Below are 9940 nucleotides of genomic sequence, written 5' to 3' on the forward strand. Positions count from 1 at the left end.
AATTTATATGAAATAAATAATAATAATAATAAAAATCATTCATTTCAATTTTGATTTCGGATACGAATCAAATATTTCAAAAAATTAAATTATTTTAATTTTAATTTTAATTTATTTTAATTTTAATTATGATTACGAATCAAATATTTTTTTAGATTTGGCCCAAGCAGGAGGGGGTTTGGATATAGAAATACTGTAGTATACGAGATTATGATAAAAAATAAAAAAATATTCATCAGACTCCGGTGAAGCATTCTGCCGACTTTACACACAGTGTCAGAATAAAATGGTTCTTTAGATACTCCATACAATAATCTCCCGTCATCGTGTCCACTTCTCGAGTTCATGGCGACTGCCCTTCGTTCCGTCCCGCTTCTCCTCTCCAACCCTTCTCCCCCTCCGCCTCCTTCCCTTTCACGGAGAACCACGACGCATCCCTTAAGAAAGGGTGGCAAATGGGCCGTGACAGCGAGGAAGCCATGGCCTCCCCTTTGGCCGCGGTCTTCCTCCCAGCCGACGCCCGAAGTTGCGCTCGAAGGCGACGCGGATAAGATATCGAGGGCGACGCTGTTGTGGAGAGCCGCCAAATTGCCCATCTACTCTGTGGCGTTGGTCCCTCTCACCGTAAGTGCCACCAGCCATGCTTCTTTCTCCTCCCTCTTTAATCGCCGCTTGATTTCCTACACAGAATACTTCTGTTTGTAGATATTGACTTAAAAGAAATTGATTTTAATCTGTTTAATTGGTGAATTGGGGAGTTTTAGTTCAAATAATAGGCCTCAGTGCCCGGTAGGGTAGATGATTGGCCAAAGTTTGGTACAACATCAATGTGCCTGATGTTGCTCTGTTGTACACACAAGAATTCTCACCGTGAGTACTGCTGGTATTGCTTCCTTCTTCTTGTCTCCTCAGTTCTTCAAATCTCTGTTGACTCCCAATGTTTGATGCTTTTATGGACCAGCATTCTAAGTTGTGTGAAAGGAAGTTTGATTTTTGATTCATTTTTCTAGGTGAACTGGGATTTTTACTTAAATGATTGACATTTGACAGATCTCAGCATAAAATTCCTGGTTGCCATAGATTGCGCATTGTAGATTTCTAACCGTCTTTTTTTTTTCCTTATGGAATCTGAAGAATCCCTAGGTATCCCTGGTATTGTGTAAGCTGATGAAGGAATGTGTTTAGAAGTCAGTTACATTGGTGCTTTCTGGGTTACAGTTTGTCAAATCAAAACCAAACATTGAGCTCCATCAGACATCAACTTGGACAATGGAAGTTAGTGAAGTTAAAGAACTTTCTTTTTGAGTGCAGCTGGCCTTTAGAAAATTTTAATGGTCTTGTATTTTAATAGGTGATTGGGATCGTACTTAAAACATTTTATTTCAGGACAAATAACAGATCACCGAAGATTGATTACTATCCCTTCTGAAAAAGAGATATCTTAACTTGCCTTTTAGTGCCCTAATTGTTGAACTCCGGTTTCGGCATTTTTGCGTAAGATTTTGGTTGGATATGTCTGTACTGGTATTGTTTAAAGCGATGACTCAGGGCATGATTAACTTTGTCATGCTTTACAAATTTCTTGGTGAGCATCATTTTGGAGGTTGCAGTATCTATATCTTTCTGTTGCAATTCATTGCTTTTCCTAGATATTAGTTGTTTTCTTAAAGTATTGAAATTTAAAAAAATCGAAACTTTAGGGTTTTTAGTAAGTAATATTTTGTTTAAGTAGAAAGTTTTATAACAGAAATAGATGATTATAGAGAGAGATTAATCATGAATATGAAAAATCTAATAAAGAATAAACTTCTGCTTCCATGATTTTGGTGAGTTTTGAATTTTCACTAAACAAGGTATCTTTTATTAAAAAGAATTATAACTTACGAATACAAAAGTTATGTTATGGCTACCCAAATGCACCCATTAGTGCCACATGTAATAAATCGCACCATATTATCATATGATGTACTGGTTGGTGAAGGATATTTTGGTATAGTTCATCAAAACATTATGGCTTAATCATGCCAAAAACTTTGAACTTTTTGAGGGTTTTTATTTTTATCCTAAACTTCAATTTAGTGTCATCAAATCATCAAACTTTCAAAATTTTGCAAATGGTCCCCTGGTCGTTACTTTCGTTTGATGGCCGTGAAAGAAATGGTCGCATGCTATCTAAAGATGTGAACTAAATTGGCTGATGTGAACTAAACTGCCTTTTCCGCCTTCTTCACCCATCTTGCGGCTAGGGTTTCCACCTCCCAATTCCTTCCATCTTTCTGGTCGGAGGATCGGAGATCAATGATGACCGCACTGTTTTATGTTGTTTTTTTCCTTAGGCGATGAGCGGTAGTGAACTGTAGGTTTCCTTTCCACTTCAGCAACGAAGGTAATGTCATCGGCTTGCATTAGGTGTTCTTATTATCCTTTAATTGTGTATCCATTAGGTTTTTTCCATTATATATTGATCCCACATCCCTTGGTTCCCTTCTTGATCTCCCCTCTATTGCACACTATCCCTGTACATGGTGGCGGATTCAGGAATTTTGCTTTGTGGGGTCAATATAATAAAAGGAGTAGAGGAGCTACGGAGGAGAAAGAAGAAAAAAAATAATCATAATAAAATATTATTTTTTAAAAAATAATAAAATATATAAAAAAATAATGTGTAATATTTTAAATATTTTTATATTAAAATATTATAAAGAAGCATCATAGCAAAATTTTAGATATTATTAAATATGAAAATTATAATGGCTAACCAAAAATTATTCTAATCTTATATATTTAATATGAGTGAAAAAAAGAAGAAGATAGAAAAAATTAGAAGAATGTTAAAAAAAAATGCTAAAAGAGACATTTAATTAAAGTTGAGAAGAGAGACAAGAAGAACATACGGTTATCTATTGCATTTGGATTGATTAGGATATAAAATATAAATTGACGTGAAGTTTAAATGTAAGGGGTGGATGCATGGAATGCTATATCGTGCCGAATTGGCCGGTACACCCTGTATCGAGCCAGACCGGTGGAGAACTGACATGGTTCGATCGGTTCAAACGGTATACCGATGGAGGAGGGAGAGAAAGAGTGAGAAAGAGAGAGAGAGGAGGAGAGAGAGGGAGGCGGGAGCCGCTGGAGGCTGGCGGTGGCCCGTTGCAGCCATCAGAGGGCCACGAAAGCATCCGCGGCTCGTCAGTTCGCCCGACAGGATTTTGAAACGAGCGAGAAAGAGAGAGAGAAAGGGGAGATCACCAGAGATGGGAGCGGACGGCGTCGCGGTCGCGGATGCGGGCTTCACCGAGGCTAGGGGAGGGGGGTGGCGGAAGCGGCGCAGGCAGCATCACGATCGTGGAACAAGGGCTGTCGCCTTTGTTCACGCGACTCCTTTTTTTAAAAACGAAGATCAATAGTGAAGTCAGCAATCCATTTGCCGAGATTGCCGGCTTCATTGTTTAAAAGATGTTTTTAAAAAATTAAAATCAATGAAGCGGACAAATCATTTGTCGGCTTCACTTAAGTTTTGATTTTTTTTAAAAAAATCATGAAACAAGGGCGTCGCTCCAGTTTCACACATGCGACGTCGTACGCATATACTGCACCGTCCGACAGCCACGACGGCCAGCTGAAGACCTTCCGACGGCCCCACCCCCTCCTTCCCCTCCCTCCTTTTCTTTCTTCCTCCCTCTCTCTCTCTCTCTCTCTTTCTCTCTTTTTCTTTTCTCGGTTCGGATTCGGTGCCTTCGTCGGTTCGCTGTCGGTTCGGTACGGTACGGAACCATACGGAACTGTACCATCGATCGACCGAAACGATCGTCAGTACCGAGACAGCGAACTTTGGGTGGATGGATGGGGACTATGGGATTGGGGTGGGGCATTAAAAGATAAATAGAGAAGTAATGAATACAAAAAGAGAAAGAATGAGAGAAGAGGTGAGAGGTCAAAGTGGCATGAGAGAGGGAGAGAGAGGTGGGATATGTAAGTCATTAAAGAGAGTGAGAATGTAGGTCATAATTACTCTTTTCATCTGTTGATGTGGTCCTTGTAGGATATAAAAAATAAATTGATGTGAAGTTTAAATATAAGAAGTGGACGGATGGAGTTGGGTGGGGTATTAAAAGATAAATAAAAAAATAATTAATAAATAAAGAGAAAGGAGGAGAAAGAGAGGTCAAAGGGGTGTGAAAGAGAAAGAGAGGGAGAGAGAGGTAGGACATGTGAGTTATTAAAGAGAGAATGTAGGTATTACTCTTTTGATGTGATCTTTTTTATCCTTTACTTCTTCAAAATTTTACATGAAATATGGAGTCAATTCGTAAAATTAGTGGGGTCAATTTTGATTTTTTTTTCTAATATATATACATATACATACACACACACATACATATACATATACATATACATATACATATACATATACATATACATACATACATACATATATATATATATATATACATACATATATATATACATACATACATATATATATGCTTAATGTTGTGGGGTCAATTTTAGCTTTTTCCACTAGTCCATATGGCTTTTCTTATTAGTATATAGACGTAGGGTCAATTTTTTTTATATGGGGTCAATTGACCCCACATTTTCTCAAATGCATCCGCCATTGCCTACACACCTTGCAGCTGTCGTCGAATAGGAAGAGGGATGGAATTGGAAAGTGAAAACCCTAGCCAGAAGAAAGGTGAAAAGGAGGGAGGAGTTCTGGGCAGCTTCTTCCATGCTGGCTAGTTTAGTCCAAATCAGCAACCTTTAGCTGGCATGTGATAGCATGTAACCATTTACATCACATCCTTAAACGGAAGTAATAGTCAAGGTACCGATTGCGAAATTTTAAAAGTTCAACAATCTGATTGCACTAAATTGAAGTTCAGGATAAAAACTCCAAAAAGTCCGGATTTTTGGCATCATTAAGCCAAATATTATCAACTCTAATGTGCCTCCAAATATGATAGATCACAACTCTTGCATGCCAAATCAAGCATTTATTCAAAGTATCTCGTTGTTTGTAGGCTTAAATGAAAGTTTGCATTTGCATTAGTTGTGAATTTATTGACTGTTTAATTTATGTGTTTCCTTAGCCATTCATAATGCTGTTGCATCTGTATTTGCTTGCGATTTGAGAAAAAATTGCCTGTATTAACAAAACTGTATATATTGTTTAATATAGAATGGACTGTGGGTGGATGTGGTGCATATTATTAAAGTTAACACCTGTCTTTATCTTTGAAATGATACAGATTGTTGGTTTATGATCCTAGAATTATGTATCTGTTTGAGGACAGTTTTCTGCTTTTCTTTCATTGACCTTCATGTTGGATTAGATTACTTTCAACTATACAAATGTGAAAAATGAATGCATGAATTTTTTTTCTGGCTTTTTTCTAATTAATACACCAAAGACACTCAGACACTGGGCATCCAGGTCAAGTGTCTAGTTAAGGCTAGGATTGATGAAGGTTATGAGCCACACCAAAACATGGATGGAGAACTTGTATAAGTGATCTGATGATGCTAAAATGAAGGCAGGATGGCTCCACTGAAAGGAGGCACTTGGATCTGTTTTTGAATTGTTTTATAGGCAGCGAAGAAAACCTTTGCTGACAAAAGAAATGACTTGTTATTGGAACAATTCAAAAATTTGTCATGAAAGGAGAATGTTATACAGTTTTTAAGTTAGGATGCCAAGTGCTACATTTGAGTTCTAACTACTCACAGATGGAGGTAGTTGTTTTTGACATCCTATATCGGTTTGGAAGTCTTTCATCTGTTGGAGCCTGAAGAGTACAATTGTGCATCTACCATGGTGAGTGGTATGAGTGGAAAAAGTTTGTAACTTTGCTTCAGTTAATGAGATCATTCCCTACTCCTTACAGGTTACTATAATTGCCTTTTAAACCTTCCCAAGTGCTTCACCAACCTCTGAAAGTGTGGTAGCTTGTTAAGCTACAAAGGGGTAGTCCACAACAAATGGGATTTAATTGCCATGTTACTTGGTCTGAGAGAGGAAAGGAATATGATGACAAAACTTTTGATTTTGATACAGGAAAGGATTGTGTTTTATGAGGAGAAATTTTTATGTGAAAACATGAGGGAATTGTTTTGTGGGAAATGTTCAGTGTTTCCATTCAAAAAAGGGCGAAGAAAAGAAAAGGAAAAGAAAAGAAGAGAAGCTGACCAAAATTACTTTATTGAAGTGATGGCTTTCATACCATGCAATATATGAGTCAAAAACATTTTATCTTGTTAGTTGATAATCAATATTATATTGCTTTGATTATTTTGAACTTTTACTGCCATCCAGCATTTTATGTTTTTATGCCCCCCTGACAGGTAGGCAGTGCTGCAGCTTATCTCCAGACCGGCATATTCTTTGCCAAGCGTTACTTTGTGCTCTTATCTGCATCAATGCTTGTTATTACTTGGCTAAATTTGAGGTGACTAGAGCACAAGAGTGAGCATGTTCTCTAGGAATACATTGCAAAATCATTGTTGTTTATTATTCTTATATGTATGTGTGTATGCATGTGTCTGTGTGTTTACGTATGTTCATCTGTGTGTGTATGTGTCTTTATGCATATACGATGTATGTGTATGTCTGTATGTATGTGTTTGTGTCTGTGTGTATGTACATATTTATGTATGTTTGTGTGTATATTTCTTGTAAGCTCATGACTCATGCAGCTTTCTAGCTAAAAACTTATGTTTATTGTGTTTGTAGCAATGATGTTTATGATTTTGATACTGGCGCAGACCGACACAAAAAAGAATCTGTTGTCAATATCATTGGCAGGTATAATTTAATTTTCTGCTGGTTTTGTTTTTGCATAATTGAACCTTTCATTAATTGATTTTGAAAAATAATGAAACTCATATTTACAAATGCTGAGTAGTCGGACAGTTACACAATATGCCGCCAACATATCACTTGTGCTTGGCTTTATGGGGCTTATCTGGGCATTCACAGAAGCAGGAGACATACGATTCATCTTATTAGTGGCATATGCTATAGCGTGTGGGTATGTTTATCAGGTAAGGACTTGCTGATATACTGTCTTGGTAATTCAAGTGAGAAGCTTTATAAATTTGGTTGTGTATATAATTTGTTGAATTTTTCCCTTTGACCGTTCGTAATTTGGATTTTGGTTGAGTATCTAAAAACTGTAGTTGGCCTGAAGACCATCTTCGGTCATTCTTATCATTGCTTAAGAGAATCTCACCTGATTGCAATTTTCTTAATTTGACTCCTAACTGTCACGAGGTGAATTCAAACCCAAAGCAGGCAAACTTAAGTTGCCGTTAGTCTGTTCCAATATTCTGCTACCATCTGGATATCCAAAATGGGAAGTGCTCTGGTTGTTGTATTTATTATTCTTTTATATTTCACAATATTTTTGGCATGCCACCTTTTCTTTTCTTTTTTTTTTTTAAATGAAAATATCTAGGAAGTGCAGATACAATACGGGATACGGGTATGGTACGATACGGATATAGAGATGCGACAGATTCTTAAAAATATAGGATACGATGCAGCTAGGATATGGTATATTAAAAATATAAAATTATTATAATATTAATATAGAAACATAAATACTCAAGATAAATTTAACATATAAATACAAATAATAAATTTCTAGTTTAAGAGCACCTATGTTTGAAAAGTAAGCGTCATTAATGCATAGTCATTGCAAGCAAAAATATCAGCCGTTTTAATGGCAAAATTCAGTACCCATTTTAAGCATCATTAAGCCATATTCCAACCGTTTTGATGTTTTCATTAATGGCAAAATTCGTATCCCAGCCGTATCCTAGCTGTATCTAGCTATACCCAGCCGTATCCTATACCGAAAAAATCAGAAAATAGAGGAAAAACAGCCGGACATGCGGTGGGTACATATCACACCGTCTCTCCAGTGTTTCGTATTGGATATGTGTCCGACACAGGTATGGCAGCCCTTTTGCGTGCTTCCCAGGAAAATATACACCAACAAATCAGATATAGAGATACAAGGATGAAGGTCTGTCGTCGTCATCGCTGTCATCGTAATCTGTAACAGCAGCTGAATTATGATTCTGTAGAAGGTGATTATTACTCATTCCATTTTACATTGTATTTTTTTTTCAGTGTCCTCCATTTCGATTAAGTTACCAAGGACTTGGAGAACCATTGTGCTTTGCAGCATTTGGTCCATTTGCCACTACAGCATTCTATTTTGCTAACAGCAGCAAATATTTAACAAGGTTCGTTTATAAGAGTATCTACTTGCTTATGCATGATTTGTTCGGTAGGGTAACTCCATTGGAGCCATGTCATTCAAATTTTCAGTGGAATAAGCCATCTCCCTCTGACCGGAACAGTTTTGTCGGCATCTGTTCTTGTTGGGTTAACAACCACTCTTATTCTCTTCTGCAGCCATTTTCACCAGGTGTGCTTCTAATTCTATGCCACCTGAGCATTTGCTTCCATTTTGCGCTGTTAATGATGTCTGTATGCTTGTGGTTGTTGAATATGTTTAGATTGATGGAGATCGAGCTGTTGGAAAGATGTCTCCCCTGGTATCTTTCTCTACATAGAGTTAGTTTTTCCTGAATATCTTTAGAAGTTCCGTACTGTGAAGGATTATAATGCACACAGGTCAGAATTGGCACCAGAGCAGGTTCCAAAGTGGTGAGATTTGGAATCATCTCACTTTATTTTCTCTTGCTGGCTTTTGGATCATGCAAAGCTCTTCCTCTGACCTGTCTTGTACGTTGCCAATTAAGAAGACAACATTTTCAAAGACCTTATATTACCATATGTTTTCTCTGATGACTTCACTGGCCCATTCTCCAGTTCCTCTGTGCTCTGACCCTACCAATGGGAAAGATCGTTGTAGACTATGTCAAAGAAAATCACAATGTAAGCATTCCTTCCCAACCGAAGTTTCACGAATTCTACTCATTTTTTTCGTGTTTTCCACTGTGCAAGGGTGCTCTTCTGGCTTAGTATATCACTTGATTACAGGATAACGGCAAGATTTTCATGGCAAAATATTACTGTGTGCGGCTGCATGCTTTGTTTGGGATGGCATTGGCTCTTGGACTGTGGCTAGCTAGGGCTGGAAATAAAGCATGACCATTGATAAAATCTTAAATTCACCGGACTTGGGAAAGTATCAAACTTGGGTTGAATCAGGGCCGTTGTAAAAGTGGCCATTCTTTCTTGATGCTCGGTTGGACAGTTGCGGATCCTTTGGTATAAATTCTGCCATTTGGTACCCGATGCTCTTAAATGTGATCTCTCTAAGATTTTAGCTGACAGGGAAATACAAGAAATAGTTGTCTATTATATGAGAGAAGCGAATGCTTCGTGACAGTGCTAATATGGGAGGGCCAAAGGATGACCCTTGCATGCGAGACATTTCTGAAAGATTGACAGTGTGCAGTTCTTGCTTTAAGCGGTATGTAGAATAAGCACAATATCGAAGACCATTCGCCAAGCCCTGTATTTTTCCCTTCCAGATTTGCAGTGATGTTATGTTATATATTTGGAATATGATACATAGATGTGCTATGGACAATTGTGTATATAAATTGAATTTTAATGAAACATCTTTGGAGCTTGATTTTGAGTCACTGTTACATTTGCTTTATGACTTAATGGAATGTTTCTATCTTATTATGAATTACTGTCGGAATTTATGAATTAACTCCTCATATTGTCAATGTTCCTCCCTTATTATTATTTTTTAAAACCTGTTTGATACGAAAAAGCCAGGCCCTGTTCTAGGATTATACTGAACCAAACACAGCCTTTGTTGCAGCTGCACTCAATATCACAAGCAGAGTAGGACTTCAAGGGAGCTTCATCACTGATCGAGCCTTGGTACTGCAGTGATTGAGACCTGATGCAACTAGCTCTAAAATTTCTACAAAGCCAAAATTT

The 9940-nt window shown here is 37.5% G+C and overlaps 1 protein-coding gene across 2 annotated transcripts; it reads left to right on the plus strand.

The window, feature by feature from the left end:
• Positions 1 to 204: 204 nt before the first annotated feature.
• LOC105041933 (2-carboxy-1,4-naphthoquinone phytyltransferase, chloroplastic) lies at positions 205 to 9630 on the plus strand. Of its 2 annotated transcripts, none has more exons than XM_010919008.4 (10): positions 205 to 624; positions 6349 to 6452; positions 6737 to 6808; positions 6909 to 7047; positions 8141 to 8256; positions 8342 to 8441; positions 8533 to 8571; positions 8651 to 8683; positions 8849 to 8914; positions 9020 to 9630. In XM_010919008.4, the coding sequence occupies exons 1-10, from the start codon at positions 346 to 348 to the stop codon at positions 9128 to 9130; spliced, it is 1059 nt and encodes a 352-aa protein (XP_010917310.1). In that variant the 5' UTR covers positions 205 to 345; the 3' UTR covers positions 9131 to 9630. The 2 variants fall into 2 exon arrangements, with proteins under 2 accessions (XP_010917310.1, XP_010917309.1); XM_010919007.4 differs by having other exon boundaries at positions 209 to 624; positions 8651 to 8761.
• The last annotated feature ends 310 nt before the right edge of the window (positions 9631 to 9940 follow it).

Source organism: Elaeis guineensis, chromosome 3 (genome assembly GCF_000442705.2).
Source record: "Elaeis guineensis isolate ETL-2024a chromosome 3, EG11, whole genome shotgun sequence".
NCBI lineage: Eukaryota > Viridiplantae > Streptophyta > Magnoliopsida > Arecales > Arecaceae > Elaeis > Elaeis guineensis.